Raw genomic sequence first — 17,105 nt, 5'->3', positions numbered from 1 at the left:
TTCTGGTGAGAACACTGCCGCATAGCAAGAGCAGGAGAAGCTGGAAGGGGCATCATTATTGTTCAGGGACACCCTTGAACCCCCCGCCCCCCTAGTGCCATAAGAGACGGTGAAACCTGGCAGCTGGCACATTCAGATACTAACGGGTGTTTGAAGTTTCTTTGTTTTTGTGCGCACACACACACGCACACTTTAGATATCAGTAGGAAGAAGAAAGAAGTGACGAATAACATGATTATTACACAACTGATTATTACCTCCTCCAGTTGTGTACAACCTCAATGGAAAGATTTTTTAAAGACTGTTCCTAAATATTGTGTGATGTTCTAATAACATGTTTTCTATATTTAGCCACTTTAAAGCATTTCTGATGGTGTGTGAAAATGAAAAACTGAATTATACACAGTGTAAAAATGGCAAAAATATGAAGCCCAAACATTCAAGCGTGTGCAACTTGAATGGCCGACCTTGGAAAATCAAAATCCTGAGGATGGCATCCATCAGCTCGTTCCTCTGTTACACTGGCAGCATCTGTGAAATGCCCAAGTCTCACTTCCAAAGGTTTTGTGAACCAGTTATAACCAGCTCTGCCCCACTTAGAAATCTGGACAGCTGGGCCCACTACCACAGCATTCCACCACCATTTTACACATACAGTATGCATTTGACTCCACGGTGTGAGCCTGCTGGTCCACATTTAAACATCCTGCTTACAGTCTGAATTCATGGGTTTTTACGTGCTTCCAGTTGAGGGAGCTTTTCTGGTTGACACTTTTTAGCAGATGTTTTGTTGTAAATAGCTGCATTTCTTTTAACCTTGTGACTTTTTAGTGACATTTGCGGGAAGAGGTTACATATCATTTGCCTCCTCAGCTGGTCATGGCTACACGCCCACATGCGACCTCTTCAGAAGATGGTTTATCTAGTCTGGGTGCAAAGGGCAAGCACGAGGTGTCCTTTAGGTCAATGGGTAATATGAGAAAGAACAAGGGCACACAAAGTAAAAACACTATTTTTAATGACTCTAGTATACCTACAATTACACTGCACCATAAGATATAATTTAAGCAGACAGATCGACTGCATGATTGGGAAATCACACGTGCCACTGAGGTCCAGTCTTCTTCCTCGGGGCAATATTTACCAATCATGTTTACCATAGTTTCGATGTTTACGAGGGAACATTTAAGTCTCGGGTGAGGAGAACATTTTGGTTGTCAACATTTTTTATGATCCCTTGGTGAGTGCAGTGTCAGTGGCCATGTGACCACACAGTGGGAGGAGGCGCGCAAGGGCCACTCATTTGTAAGCTGAAGTCACTGGATATTGGACCTTGAAATAGCACTACAGAGGATATAAAAGGATCCTCTCCTGCTTGCTCCCAAAAGAGCGCAGCCTTGTGCAACAGCAAATAATACTGTGCAACGGCTAAATTGTAATTTGGGCAAGAGAAATGAGCATCTGGTGAGAAAAAGGATGACCACACAAGCGAAAAGAAGTGGATGTGGACAGAGCAGAACGAAGTAAAGGATTTGACAAGTGCTCGCAGGAGCTACTCTGGCTATAAAGTAAAAGGATAAAGGACATTTGGGGACAAATAGGACATAGAGCAAAGGATACTGGTCTTTTTACTGGATTGTTGCATTCCCTTGGATTTCTCACTTCCCTCCTCCTGATCTAAAAGACTAGAGGGAGACAAGCTGCAACCATTGCAGGCATGAAGTACAGCTACCGTGTGCCGGCGTCTACGTACGCACGCAGCTCACAGTACACACCAACTTACCACACTACCACCCAGTACACCCCCTCATATTACACACCGCCACCGTACACATCTTCATACACGTCCGCATCAAAGTACAAACCGACACAGTACAGCACCACATATTACACCCCGTCACACCACACGTCCACTTACAAGCCTGCGTCAGCATACGTCCCTTCATACAGCAAAGGGTCACGGTACAGCTCAACATGTGGCACACAAGCACAGGAAAAGCCTGCACCTGTAATTCCTGTCACACCTGCCAAGAGGACAGTGCACTTCCCCAATGACATCATCTTCCAGGATATTGTTAGACGGGGAGATCTGGAGCAGATTGGTCGGTTCATGAGAGCAAGGAAAGTTCGTGTGGATACAGTTTTCCACTCAGGTGAGCAATATCTCCACAGCTTTGATTTTCTGTTTTTTATCTGCAGGTACTCACATCCAAAGTTTCTTAAAACATATGTATATATATATATATATATATATATATATATATATATATATATATATATATATATATATATATATATATATATATATATATATATATATATATATATATATATTATTGTTGTTGGTAAAAGCAGTACTAGCTTCACTAATGACTGAGAGCTTTGATGTTAAACATTGTGCTAACCGCATTGGCTGTAAGGGAACTGATTATTACTGCACTGTGCAGGTATGGCAGCACTGCATGAAGCTGTGCTAACGGGGAACCTGGAGGTGGTGAAGCTGCTGGTCAAATATGGCGCCGATGTCCATCAGAGAGACGAGGACGGCTGGACGCCGCTCCACATGGCCTGCAGTGACGGCTACCCAGAAATTGCCAGGTAACGTGTGACTTTTTAACCAAAAGTGTACACTGATGTAAATATAGAGAAGCTGGAGGGTTATTAGAAGGGAAAAAAAGAAGCGGTTACTCTCTTGCCACTAGGGGACGCCACAGCCCATAGCTCAGCATGTTTGATTCGACAGAGCTTTAGATCCCCTTTCTGATGCAAGCACAAAGGGGACTTGTCTCTCCAGCTGGAATCGAACCAGCAACCTTTCGCTTGCCAAGGAAATGTGTTAACCATTGCACCTGTAGTATATACAAATGTGCTACAAAAATAAACTCTGCAGACAAAACCTATTTTTACATGACCCATGTAGTTTGCATGTGACAGCTGATGCTGGCATAAACAAGCAGCACCCACATGAAAAAGTGACATCACCATCATACCATCATCATCACAGTGCACACCATTCAGCATGAAAGAAGCATCAGATTAGCTGAAGTGGAGAACATTTCTGGGAAGGGAATTAACAGAGATTCACCACTACAACTTTGAAACTTGACTCTATATTCAAATGTTACAAATCTAAAATCTATTTAAAAAATTAGATGCACTAATGATTAATGATGGCATGTATTCATGCACTTTTGTAATATGTTTAAATATCAATATGTACTTCATTTTCTACTCAGATATCTGCTATCAATGGGCGCCAGCACAGAGGCAGAGAATGAAAATGGAGAGAAACCCGCAGACCTCATCGACCCAGAGTGCAAAGACCTCGCCAAACTGTTTGAGACTGGCTGCGTCTGATTGGATACCGGGCGGGTCCAAAGGAAAGCAAACAAAGATTACAGAAAGAAGAAGATGAGGAGCCGGAGCAGAACATATCCACCACAGCTCACTTCACGACCGATCCCGTAAAGCAAGATTGTGTTTGCTAGTTTCAAAACTGTAGTACAAACACCTGCAGGTGTATTATTGTAAATTATTGCCTCAAAGTGATACTCCAGTAAGCTTTTTTTCCCCCTGGTGGTTATTTTTATTTAATTTCATTATATTTGACTTTATTTTTATGTGTATATTTGTCATACTACCAGTTTCAGCACTATGGCGTAACATGGAACGTGGAAGCAAAACATGTTTTTTGTCACGTATAGTCTAACTGTCTGGAGAAATGTTTGACTTTCAGGATTATTTCAGTTTGGGTTATTTATCTGATGTGTTAGTGTTAGGCAGTTTTTACATTGCTGGATGAACTCTGAAAATTGTGTCTCATAGAAAGAGTTTCTTTACTGCTGGGCAGTAAGAGGATCATAAAAATGGATACTGATACTTTAGTATCAGTCAATCATCAATCAAAAAGAAAAAAAATCACCAAATTGCAAGCTTGTACAAGCTTTGTAACCCTGCAGTGTTTCCCCTAATGCATTACTTTCATTTATTTAGGTATAAGAATATAAATGCCAGCAGTGTAAATCTTATTATGTTTTTGCTCAGTTATTATTTTTGTATATTTTCATAAATAAAGAAGCCTTTTATTAATTTGACTGACTTTCTGTTGTGGTCTCTCTAAGGAAAATGAAACTACATTTCAAGAACTACAAAGTTCATAGAGTTATTCGTGCCATCACTAGTAAAGTACTTCAATCACTGGCATTTTCTAGAAAGCTACTATCTGGTATTTAACTAACTCACAACCTTGTGACGCAAGGGTTAAAATACGCTTGAGGATTTGTTTGTTTGTTTGTTTGTTTGTTTGTTTGTTTGTTTGTTTGTTTGTTTGTTTGTTTGTTTGTTTACACTTTTACAGTGACTCAGAGGAACACTTGGTTTCTTAAATGAAGAGCAACCACTTGGTTGACCGGGCAATCCATCTGTTGAAAGGCTGCAGGGGCCTGGACCAGCACTTGTGTTTTATTTCTCCGCTCTCTCTGCTCTGTGCTGTGGATAATGAGTGCTAAAAATAAATAAATAAAATAGCCTATAATAATATTAATAGTAATAATTACCTGCAACAAACCAACATCGTTTTTGTTTGTTTGTTTGTTTGTTTGCTTGTTGTTTGCTTGCTTTTCCTGTTTTTTTATTTGCCTGAGTCACCTGGTTTGGACGGATCACTTCCGTTTGTTTTCCCGGAAATGTTTGGTTGGCATTGGCAACGTTTTAGCCAGCTCTAACGCCATACAGCCACGTCCGGAGGAGTGTTTATACACGGGTTTGTTGAATATCCTATCTCTCGTTCAGTGTGCATCTGGAAATACACTATTGCGCTGATGTTTGTTTTTTCTAATACCTATCCTGCGCTAGTGAAATGAATGAAATTGTAGCTGTTACGAGCTAACGTTACGACAAGACAATGAAACTCAGCAGTCAGCTAACTACATGCTAAATTCTCGTGTCGAAAAATATGTTGTTATTTGCCCCCACAGACATAACTGCTGGGGCACGCGTATCTCTAAAATACAAACTGGTTTAGATACAATGGTTTTTAATGGCAGTGGAAGGCTAAAACGCTGGGTTTCGGTTTGTAAGCCGATGCTAACACTGCTGAAGCTACTGGACTCAAAACGTAAACAATGGCTCCTTGTTTAGCTAACGTCAATATTTCTCATTTTCAAACTCCTGCCTGACATTAGCTTTACTACAACTAGTTAATCTCAGCAACAATGATTTACTCGTTATATCTCTAATGTCACCGGAACTCATCGGATGACTGACTATGTTTTAAGAGCGTTAAGCTAGCTAACACCACTAACCAGAATTACTACCATCTACACAGTTAGCTTAAAAGTAACCAATGCTGAAAAAAGTATTTCTGAGGTCATGTGGGAATTAATTACCCAGTCGCTGTTATTTACTGGCAGGACTGAGCTGAGGACTTCTGGACGTTTGTTTATACTTATATTCCACTCACCACAGAGGAGCGAGGAGCAAGTACAGACTCCAAACAGAATGACCAGGTTTGACCAAAGACAAGCACTTAAACACCCGTGATCACATTTAATTAGTGCTTTTGCGGTAGCTTTAGTTTAGAGTAAAAGATGAATTGACTGTGTGCTGTGGTGCTAATTTGAACGTTTCCATGTTTTTTGAAGCTCATCAGCTCCCAGGATGGTGAACAGTTACAAGAGAACTTCAAGCCCCAGATCCCCTACTAACAGTGGGGAGCTCTTCACCCCGGCACATGAAGAAAATGTGCGCTTTATACACGACAGTAAGTATGCCTGTCTAACAATGATGTGCCAAACTCTCTTCATGAAAACATTCAGGATTTTAAATGCAGCTCCTTGAAAACTAAAACTGAATTGCCTGTCAAATGAATTTAATTCTGAAAAGGAAGATTCTTTCAGAACCTAAGACACATTCAGGTTGAGTTAAAATGGTTACTTTTCAGTTAACTATAAACTGTGCAACTATAACAGTAGATTATTATTTATCATATACTTAATAGGGTAACAAATAGCAAGTTGGTTACACAAGACATTAAATTAAACAGCCTCTAAATCATGAAAGCTGATTATATTAAAAATGAAACAGCATTTTGATCATTTTTTGTTAAATGTTTGTCTCTACAAAGCAAAGGACACTTATTACGAGCAGTATTTGTAACTGGTTAGTCTGTATTCATTGTTGTCAAAGCTGGTCATTTAAATTCCATGGTTTAGTATTATTCATCAGAAGTTGCCAGGTCTCTTTGAGGCCTACAAACCCATCGTCTGTCTTGCAGAACATCAGTATCTTTGTGTGCCACTGCCACCTATAGATCAGCACAGTAATGTGGAATGACAGCCATTTTTAAGTCTTGATCTGCCTATCCACATGCAATAAACAAAACGGGATCCAGCTGGCAGCCTGTCCACTATTTCTGTGGCTACACAAAGAGAAGGACTATGAGAGTTAAGCCAATGCATATGCTACAAAGACACACTTGAGTGTAGTCCTCAAAACACACACTGTGCATGCTGATCGGGATAAGGAACCACTGAAGACTTCTCCAAAAAGAGAGACACACACAAAACACACAAAGAAAACAGATCAAAAAGCATAGAGGAGAAACACAAACAGTGGAAATTTTTATTCTGCTTGAAAGGAATTCTTCGTCTATTGTGACCTGTTTGCTGTGCACCAGATCTCTGACAGATCTGTGACCAAGATTAGCATGCATGCCCTTGGACATAACAATAAATGCCTACATGACACTTATAAGCTGTATTGTACCATTAAACGGACACTCTTAAGGTTGTGCACACACTAAAGAAATTCTTGCAGTGTGCTTTTTACCCAGCTGTCCAGTCACAGTCATGCCAATCATGGTGCAGGGGCTGAATGGTTGAGCCCTTGGTATTTGTGTTTGCACCAGATGACAACGCAAGATTGCCACAATTTATGCAATAATACAAAATCAGTGTTTGGAGGATTTGTTTACTATTCATCTGCAGGCACCTGCCAGCATATTTTATGTCACAGCAAACAAGGAAAACTCTGTGGGTCTCTAATGCCCTTCAAGTCTGAGAAAAGGCTTGAATAGAATAGAATAGAATAGAATAGAATAGAATAGAATAGCCCTTTATTATCATTGTACATGTACAATGAAATTATAGGTGCTCCACGCCAACTGTACAGGAGTAAAATAAAATGGTAAGACAACAGGAATGTAGCTCCTCATCCTTTGTTAGTGAACACAGACCACAGTTGAAATTCAGTGATTACTTCCAAAACATTGTTAAAAGGACTTTAGTGATGATGGTTTAAGATGGCAAAAATTCATTTTCCACGCTCCGACACTGAAGCACTTTAAAAGGTCTGGAAATAATGCTTTGCAAGTTAGAAAATGCCAGCACACAGCTCAGATGCATCGTTAAGTAAAACGTATTCGTCTTTGCTTATTTCGCAGCCTGGCAGTGCGTGCTCAGAGACATAAGATCAACGCAAAATAGTGACCGGAATGACCGTGGACCACAGGAGTATGTCGAGAAGAACCCAAATCCTAACTTACATTGTAAGTTCCAGCAAATATTTATTTTTCTGTCACACTAAAAGATGAAATCGGTAAAGGACGTGCCGGTTAACTACTCGTTTCCTTTTCGTTCTTGCAGCTTTCACGCCAGTGGACCTGAGTGACCTCAAAAAACGCAACACACAAGACTCCAAGAAGTCCTAGTCTTTCTCTTAATGATCCCATTGCTTTTTTTTTTTTCTCCCATACATTATCCTTGAGAACTTTTCCTCCGTCAGCCCTCTTGTCAGCCAGAAAGTTATCGTTGTTGGTCAGTCTAACACAGAATGCAAATCTAATTTCTAAACTCTGGACCATAGAAAAGCTTCTCTTCCTTCGCCCTCAAGACTGACTAAAAAGAAAAAGTTGGATTTCTCTCAGTTCCTGTTTTTTTTTCCAGTCGCATTCGATATGTGGACGAGACCGATGCAAAGATTCATCCAAAATTTGCCGACTTTGTACCTCAGCTTTTCTTTGTCTCCACAGGACGCAAAAGACTTCAGTCTTAAACGCGACGCTACAACTACTACTAATATGACATGGGAGGAAAATATGAAAGGGCTGACTTCTTATTTGTAGTTTTATTTTGTTTATCATTAATTAAGCAAGTGTAGAAGTAATTGAACATTCACACACACACTTTATGGGCGAGTTTTGAAAGCCAAAACAGAGTGTAAACAAAGCCAACATTTTTATTATACATTTTCTTGCCCTTGGTCGGACTTTATTAAGTAGAGGGCCTCCCCAAGTATTGATAAATCCCCCCCATTCCCCTCTTCTTTCCCAAAGCCTTGAAACAAAATGTTGAATAAAAAGACTTTTACAGTACTTGTAGTTTTACTTACTCTACATAAATACATCACTGTATTTTTATCACATTAGAATTCTAGTTATGTATTGGTCATGAGTTGTAATTTAGTTTTTGATCCAGTTTATTTTCAGCTAGTTTCCAGAGTTGTTGCTCAAAAATGTTCAGATAGCCTTTGTTTTCACCAGTATTGGTATTATTTTAATTGTTTTTCTTTTTAATTATTATAGTATTTTATTATTTTTCAGATCCAATATTTAAAAAGTCAGCAATTTAGATGTATCCCTTTGCAAGGCACTTTACGCACAGTCAACGTGTAGGGTGGAGCAGATGATACTCCAAAGGTAAAGACAACCAGGCTTGACCTTGTTGGGTGATCTTACTATGAAATCATACATATATGACCATTTTAGAGGTCTGATATTTCTCAAAACCTCCTTTTTAAGGCAGTCTTATACACTTTAATGACAAAAGTATTCACTCAACCTTCCAGATCGCTGAATCCTTACATCACCAAGTGCAATGCAAAGCGTCAGATTCAGTGGTGCAAAGCTCGCCACCACTGGACTCTAGAGCAGTCGAGACGTGTTCTCTGGAGTGATGAGCCACGCTTTACTATCTGGTAATCCAATTGGCAAGTCTGGGTTTGGGAGTTGCCAGGACAACAGTACTTATCTGCTGCATTGTACCAGATGTGAAGTTTGGTAGACGGGGGATTAAGGTGTGGAGCTGATTTTCAGTAGCTGGGCTCGGCCCCTTAGTTCCAGTGAAAGAACTGTTGCTTCAGCATACCAAGACATTTTGGGCAACAATTCGGAGATGGCCCCTTCCCGTTTCAACTTGACCACAAAGAAAAATCCATAAAGGCATGGATGAGTGAGAGCTTGACTATCCTGCACAGAGTCCTGACCTCAACCCAACAGAACATCTTTGGCATGAATTAGATTAGACTGCAAGACAGGACTTCTCATCCAACCTGACAAATGTGCTTTGGGAAGAATGGTCCAAAATTCCCATAAACACTCCTAAACCTTGTGGAAAGTCTTCCCAGAAGAGTTGGAGCTGTTCTAGCTGCAACGGGTGGGCAGACATCATATTAAACCCTCTGAATTAAAATTGGGATGTCACTCAAGTTCACATGTGTGTTAAGACAGACGAGCAATATAGTGTATATATAATAGTACTGGGGTGGCTGTAGCTCAGGATGTGGATCAGAAGATTGTTGGCTTGATTCCTGGGTGCTCCAGTCTGAACCCAGAGTTGTTTTCTGATACATCCATTGAAGTGTAAATGTGTGTCAGTGTTTGATAGAAAGCCCTTAGGAGTTAGATAAAGCATAGAAATGAATGGGTGAATGAGGGATGTTGTACAAAGTGCTTTGAGTGCTCAACTAGGGTAGAAAAGCACTATATAAGAACCAGTCCATTATCATTTATATAACACCTACAGGAGCTTTTTTAACATCTCATTATATACTGATCCATTTTGCAGCTTAATTATTTGCAGCTGTTTGTTTAATTTAGTGCAGTAGATAATTCGATCTTGTTGATTAATTTAACTTAGCTAACTGCTTTAAATCTCCAAACATACAGGTTGGATCAAATGGTGATTCTAAACTGGCTGTAGTCAAAAGGGTGTAAATGGTTATTTGTGTTTCTGTGTTACCCTGTGCATGGTGTACCCCACCCCTTGCCCACTTTCAGCTCTGCCTGACCGTGAACTGGATGTGTGGTTAAAAATATCGATGGATATATAGGTGATAGATAACTGTGTCTGAACTGACAGATTGTGCCAGCAAGGGATAACTAAGCCAAGGGTAAAAATGTCTTTAATAATTTATTGAATTGGACTGGATGAATGCAGGCATTGTTAAAATATCCAAACCTAGTTGTGAGTGTGGTAATCTCAACCTGCACAGCTCTGTGTAGCTGCAGCTGTTATCACACCATCAGTGCCTAAAAATTGGATACCATATGACTCAATGCATTTTCTATTTCTAAATGCGGAAAAAATCTGAAATTGATCCAGAGGGTAAAAAAGCTGTTTACTAAGCTCTAAAAAAGCAATCTTGGAAAATTATGCTTTTATTCAAAGCGCTGTATTAAAGATTGTTATCCACACAGTTGGACTTTGATGAATTATTTCTTTGAACTGTTCTTTTTCCACAGTGGAATGATTGTACACCATACATCATTAATGACGCACACTGTGTCTGAGGAGGATGTGCGGAAGTGCTTCAGGAAGGTGAACGCACGCAAAGCTACTGGTCCGGACGGGATTCCCGGCCGCGTCCTCAGGTCATGCGCGGCTCAGCTGGCTGGAGTGTTCACGCACATCTTCAACCTTTCCCTCTCTCTGTCTGTAGTCCCAGCCTGCTTCAAAATGGCCACCATCGTCCCTGTACCCAAATCCTCCACCATCTCCTCATTGAACGACTGGCGACCTGTAGCCCTGACCCCCATCGTAAGCAAATGCTTCGAGAAGCTGGTCAGGGACTTCATCTGCTCTGCACTACCCGACTCACTGGACCCTCTACAGTTTGCATACCGCCACAACAGGTCCACTGATGATGCCATAGCCCTGACACTACACACTGCCCTGTCACACCTGGAGAAGAGAGACACGTATGTGAGAATGCTGTTTGTAGATTACAGCTCAGCATTCAATACCATCGTTCCCTCGAAGCTGGACAGGAAACTGCAGGATCTAGGACTGAGCAGCTCCCTCTGCAGCTGAATCCTTAGCTTCCTGTCTGACAGACGCCAGGTGGTCAGACTGGGCAGCATCACCTCATCCCCCATCACACTGAACACTGGTGCTCCACAGGGGTGTGTACTGAGCCCTCTCCTGTACTCACTCTACACCTACGACTGCACAGCCACTAACAGCTCCAACATCATTGTGAAGTTTGCGGACGACACTACAGTGGTGGGTCTTATCACCAACGGTGATGAGACGGCTTACAGGGAGGAGGTCAGCGCCCTGACCCACTGGTGTCAAGACAACCATCTCACCCTCAACGTCGCAAAGACAAAGGAGTTGATAGTGGACTTCCGGAGGTGCAGAGAAGTACACACCCCCATCACCATCAACGGCGCTGCTGTGGAGAGAGTGAGCAGCTTCCGGTTCCTTGGCGTACACCTGGCTGAGGATCTTACGTGGTCAGTACACACAAACAAAACAGTGAAGAAGGCGCAGCAGCGCCTCTTCTTTCTCAGGAGACTGAAAAGATTCGGCATGAGCCCCCGCATCCTCAGGACCTTCTATCACTGTGCCATTGAGAGCATCCTCACTGGATGCATCACCACCTGGTATTGCAACAGCACCGCCTACAACTGCAAAGCTCTCCAGCGAGTAGTGCGGTGCTCTGAACGGATAATTGGAGGTGAGCTTCCCTCCCTCCAAGACATCTACAGGAAGCAGTGCCTGAGGAAAGCGGGGAGAATCATCAAGGACTCCAGTCACCCCAGCCATAAACTGTTCAGACTGCTTCCATCAGGGAGGAGGTTCTGCAGCATCCGGTCCCGTACCAGCAGACTGAGAGACAGCTTTTTCCACCAGGCCATCAGACTGCTGAACACGTCATAGACACCTCAGCTTCACTACTGGAACTTCAACATTATGCACTCCACACTGTATATAAATGCCACTTGTTTTGCACATATTCAACTCTGTATATTTTATATATTTTATTATTATTATTATTATTATTATTTTATTTTATTTTTTTACTATTTAATTTGTAAAAATGTGTATACACACACACACACACACACACACACACACACACACACGTAGGAAAATATTTAGTATACACATCCAGAAATGCATACACTATTATATATTGTACATATATTTATTAGTTTCAGGTTGGCCATTCTTGTATTTTGCTCGTTTGTGTTGTTGTGTTTGCACATCTCTGTTGCTTGTGGGGCTCGCACACAAGAATTTCACTCGCATGTGCTGTGCCAGTGTGCCTGCACATGTGATGTGACAATAAAAAGTGATTTGATTTGATTTGATTTGATTTGATTTGATTTGATGACTTGAGAAAAAAAAAACACCATTTGGGCGCACAAGTTTGAATTTATGTATGCAGAAGTATACATGCAGGCTCACCCCACAATTTAGCAAGTTGCACCTTGATAACACACTTTTGTTAGCCATAAACATTTTTGGCATAATTCTAAGTGGACATTTGACCAGTCTTATGGGCAGAATTTGCAAAGGTCACTTAAATCGCTTGATTTCCTGGCACTTACGTTTAAGTGTAGTCCACAGATTTTCAGTAGGGTTGAAGTGGGGCTTTGGGAAGGCCATTGAAGCAGCTTTATGTTTATCCATGCCAAAACCAGTTGTTGAAACACCAAATGTGTCCAGGTTTCAACCACTTAGCCACTGACTTTATGTGAAGTGAGGTGATTTGGAGGTGGTCCTACTTCTTCGTTATTCCAAACACTTTGTGCAATGTAACTGTCAGCAGGCAGTGTCTGGTTTAGGTGCAGTTTGGACAATTGTGGGGTGTATATCTATAGTTTAGCCAGTGCTTTACGATCATTCCACACTGGAAAACGTCAGTTCACAGAAATCATTAAAAGCCAAAAAATTACCATGACGATCGGTTATGGCCACAAATATGTACATATTTATTCAAACTGACTAACAGTGGTACATTTTCTTTATTTTTCGTTTGTTTTTATTTCAGTTATTTTATACACACATAGCTGTAGTAGTTTGTGTACTGAAGACTTTCAACTACAACTCAAAATAATGAAATTTACAGTGAAAACGGTAAATTTATTTAATATTTAGATTATTTGAATAATTGTAGATTTAGTGTTTCGGACGATACTGTTAATTGTTTACCGATACTCATCTGGGGAGCAAAACAATAGCAATTCCCTGTTGGTAACTTTGTACTAAAGTCTGATTGGACAGAAAGCTGTTACTACGCGTTGACGTATATCTACGTATGATACGCGACGAAACTGTTTTTCTTTATTGAGCAAAGGTCTGCTCATTGTGTTTTGTCGTCGGGGAGAGAGAGGAAAGAGCAGGCAGAGGGACCATTGAAGTCTAGGGCTTTACTTTTTTTTAACTATTTCATTAACAGTTTAGCATTATTGGGGCAGCATAATGACCGATAAAATGGATATGTCTCTAGACGACATTATCAAGCAGAACAGGCAGCAGAGAGGTGGAGTCCGGGGCGGCAGAGGTCGAGGCCGCGGAGGCGCAGGCGGCCGTGGAGGAGGAGGCCCCGGGCGTCTCGGAATCAGCGGTGGAGGATTTGGAGGCCGAGGCGGCGGATCCGGCCCGATGAGGAATCGACAGATCCCGAAACGCGCTAGAGGCAGACCAACGCCTTACAGCAGGGTATGAGAAAGTTAAAGGAAAAGCCTTCGACAAAGCTGAAAATGCCTGGTTAACGTCGTTCTGTAGCTAATCCCCTAGCCAGCTTGCTAGTCAAGCGAATAAAATGATTGCTAGCCGCCGAGTTTTCCCTTCGGAGGAGAGCTCTATAATTGGCGGCTAAGCATTAATGGAAGTTGTATGCATATTGTGTCCCCTCTCCCACAATCCGTATGTGTTACATCCTTTTTCAAGAGGAGCCCTTTTTGGAGAGAGCAGTTGTGTTAGCCGTGTTGGCTAACTAGCTAAAGTTGGATCGTAAAGGCCGAAGCGGCGCCATTTTGAATCAAGCACCTTAATTTAGAGCTAGTCGTCCAAGGTCCATATCGGTGCTTTTCCACCTCTTGTGTCAAATTGATGGTGAAAGGAAATCTCATCAACGACAAAGTCTACCCGCACGCTACTATCGTGGGAGCAAAATCCTTCCTCCTTTTTTTTTTTTTTTTGGTCAAGTCCCAGCGCAGCGACCAGACGGCCTTTTGTTCGGGAGTGGCTGACGCTCTTCTCAGCAAGGCCCATTTTGGTGGCTATTCAACCGGTGTGGCTGTTGCTGTTTGGATGGATCAGTGGACTTTAAACCTCCTCTCTGATAGTTTTCATGTTAAGGCAAATCATCACTCCTTAATTGTGAATGAATATCTAAACAAAGCCCCAGTCAAAATGGCGTGTCTCAAAATGGACGCTCAGATAATCCACGCTCATTGATGGGGGGATAGCTGGGCCCCCTTTCAGTTTGTTTACATCCCCTTCCCCACTCATCCTATGGACATTTCCCCCTTCATGAAAGCCCTTTTCGTGGCTTGGTAAAGAACTCTTGGGCGGGCCTGGAAAACATGGTGCAACGCTGGAGGCAACGCTGCTTCAGACGGCGACCCCCTGTGTCCCTGAGGATCATGTCTGGAGGGCCTCTGGTGGAGGTGCAGCTGGCAAGAAAACAGTGGGCAATTTTTGTAGCTAGCATGGGAGGTTGTTTGGGTTTAAACATAGAGATTATGGGTGGGAGTGGGCTATAATAAAATCAGTTGGCTCCATTTGAACTTGGTCATTGAAAAGACATGTACTTTAAAAAAAAAAAAGAAAGAAAATGTATCCAAAGTGTATGCATGTACAGGTTGTATACAAGACATCCCCTTGCCTTTTAATTATTCTATATATATTAAGTTGTCTTGTGTATGTCCTTATATGTCTGAAGTGATTCACTTGCTTGTAGTGATTGGGGTGGGCAGGGAATAGTGGGGATCCTCTTGGGGGACCTGAGCACCCTGGCCATTTTGGAAGTGGAGCCCCTGCTTGCCCCAACACCCAGCCGTGTGGACTCTGTGAATAGCAGAGGCAAGGGGATCCTGAAGTCAGCAGGTGCGTTCTCTTTCGTCTGTTGCAGCCTAAACAGCTTCCAGATAAGTGGCAGCACGACATGTTCGACAACGGCTTCAGCGGCTTCAATGGTGCTGCTGGAGGTGGAGGAGGAGCTGGCGTGGAAACTGGAGGGAAGCTCCTCGTGTCCAATCTCGACTTTGGGGTCTCAGATGCAGATATTCAGGTATTCTAAGTTGTTTGTGATTCTTGGCCTGGGTTGGTGTGTTTAACAGTCTGGATCAAGAGGGACCAATTGTTTTGGGCGTGTGTTTTTTAGGAACTTTTTGCTGAGTTTGGAACTCTGAAAAAGGCCGCAGTTCATTACGACCGATCAGGAAGAAGCCTGGGAACTGCCGATGTCCACTTTGAAAGGAGGGCAGATGCGCTCAAGGCCATGAAGCAATACAACGGCATCCCACTGGATGGTAAGTCTTACGTTCTTTGACCTGCCAGTATAAACAGTTTCTTAAAGTTCGCTGCTTCTGTAAAGATTTTGAGGTTCATGGTGTTTGTGTTTTTAGGGCGGCCTATGAACATTCAGCTCGTCACATCACAGATCGACACACAGAGACGGCCAATGCAGGGGTACGTTAATATTTCTTTTTGTTTGGGAGGGGGCAGCAAATGCATTTGATGACTCGATGTGTAAAGGCTCCTTTATCTTCAGTCTGAACAGAGGCGGCGGAGGAGGCATGATGAACAGAAGTCGTGGTGGTGGCGGCTTTGGAGGCATGCAGAGAGGCCGTGGAGGGCGTGGTGCAGGTGGCCCTAGAGGACGAGGACGAGGCGGCCGTGGCGGTAGTAGCAAGCAGCAGCTGTCAGCAGAGGAGCTCGATGCCCAGTTAGATGCCTACAATGCCAGGGTATGTCTACCTGAAACTTTTAAATATGATTTCTTCTGAGTAACGGATTGTCCATTTTCTCACATGTCTAATTAACTCTTGGTTTGTTTTCTCAGATGGACACCAGCTAAGAACGTAAAAACAAGCTCCTGAGGGTCGTCGTCCCTTCCTGTCTGCACAGAAGGGTGGCTGTTACAAATGTGCAGATTATTTTACACTTGGTTGTCTTCTAATGTGATTGAAAATATTGCCCCACCTCTTGTTTTAAATGCTCCAAAGTGTTTTTTACCAGTTTTGTTTGTGATTTTTTTTTTTTTTTTTTTTTTTTTTTTTTTTTTTTTTTCCCTCCTCCTCTCTCTTCTGGTGGAAAAAAAATGGTTTCAACTGTAGGTTATGGAACTGGGTTTCCCCAGTTTGTTCTTCTACCCTGTAGTTAAACAATTGTAATAAAAACCTGCAGTGCATATTAACCACATTAAATGTCCCTTTGTTTGGGTTTTGTTTTTTTGTTTTTTCTGGTCATATGTCTACTTGTGCACTATAGTTCACTATAAAATGTATTATTTCACCTGTAGCGTATCAGGATTAAAGACCTGTATTTGCTGACGTTTCTGTATTTTGGAATAAACATTTGCATTGTTTTGGAAACTTGCAACAACTGTAAAATACAGATTTGCCATTTAAATGGAAAAATAAAAGGAGTGGCCTAGAACTTGGGTTTCGAAAACCTTTGCTAACTAGCAGATGGAGGACTGGATTAATTGTAATGCACGCATTAGTTGTAGGCCCAACGTGCTCTATTTGCTGCAGAAAATGATACTGTTGAAGTACAGCCACTAGATGGCACCCTGCTCTGCTATATACCTTTAAGTTTTCAGTATGTGCTCGTCACCACGCCTTTTGCAAGCACACAGGCGTGTATTAAATCTCAAGTCTGTAAAGAGGCTTATGTGCTGTGCTACAGATGTGATCAAGTGACTAAAAACCAAAGAGGGCGTGAAGTGAACGTAGTGTAAAAACAGCCACAAAAGGTAACTACATCTGCATGCCCACGCGTGTCGAAGCGCATATTTCCCGGAAGCGTTGCGGGGCAAAAAGTGTGAAACGTTCAGAAGAACAGTTTCCGGTTGGCTTTCAAGGTAAT

At 42.0% G+C, this 17,105-nt stretch overlaps 3 protein-coding genes across 3 annotated transcripts; all 3 read left to right on the top strand.

Moving 5' to 3' along the window:
• The first annotated feature begins 1,373 nt into the window (after positions 1–1,373).
• ppp1r27a (protein phosphatase 1, regulatory subunit 27a) lies at positions 1,374–4,083 on the top strand. The gene is made up of 3 exons (XM_080905654.1): positions 1,374–2,153; positions 2,448–2,598; positions 3,237–4,083. Exons 1-3 carry the CDS (start codon positions 1,718–1,720, stop codon positions 3,355–3,357), a joined length of 708 nt encoding a protein of 235 aa, XP_080761780.1. The 5' UTR covers positions 1,374–1,717; the 3' UTR covers positions 3,358–4,083.
• A 595-nt stretch (positions 4,084–4,678) lies between these two features.
• mcrip1 (MAPK regulated corepressor interacting protein 1) lies at positions 4,679–8,371 on the top strand. The gene is made up of 5 exons (XM_080905159.1): positions 4,679–4,762; positions 5,412–5,507; positions 5,643–5,761; positions 7,442–7,546; positions 7,644–8,371. Exons 2-5 carry the CDS (start codon positions 5,500–5,502, stop codon positions 7,706–7,708), a joined length of 297 nt encoding a protein of 98 aa, XP_080761285.1. The 5' UTR covers positions 4,679–4,762; positions 5,412–5,499; the 3' UTR covers positions 7,709–8,371.
• A 4,994-nt stretch (positions 8,372–13,365) lies between these two features.
• On the top strand, positions 13,366–16,296 carry alyref (Aly/REF export factor). The gene is made up of 6 exons (XM_080904987.1): positions 13,366–13,727; positions 15,145–15,303; positions 15,397–15,544; positions 15,641–15,704; positions 15,787–15,982; positions 16,078–16,296. The coding sequence occupies exons 1-6, from the start codon at positions 13,488–13,490 to the stop codon at positions 16,090–16,092; spliced, it is 822 nt and encodes a 273-aa protein (XP_080761113.1). The 5' UTR covers positions 13,366–13,487; the 3' UTR covers positions 16,093–16,296.
• The last annotated feature ends 809 nt before the right edge of the window (positions 16,297–17,105 follow it).

The sequence above is a fragment of the Rhamphochromis sp. 'chilingali' genome (genome assembly GCF_963969265.1).
Source record: "Rhamphochromis sp. 'chilingali' genome assembly, chromosome: 15".
In the NCBI taxonomy this organism is placed as follows: Eukaryota; Metazoa; Chordata; class Actinopteri; order Cichliformes; family Cichlidae; genus Rhamphochromis; species Rhamphochromis sp. 'chilingali'.
This window is presented reverse-complemented; position numbering and strand designations above follow the sequence as displayed.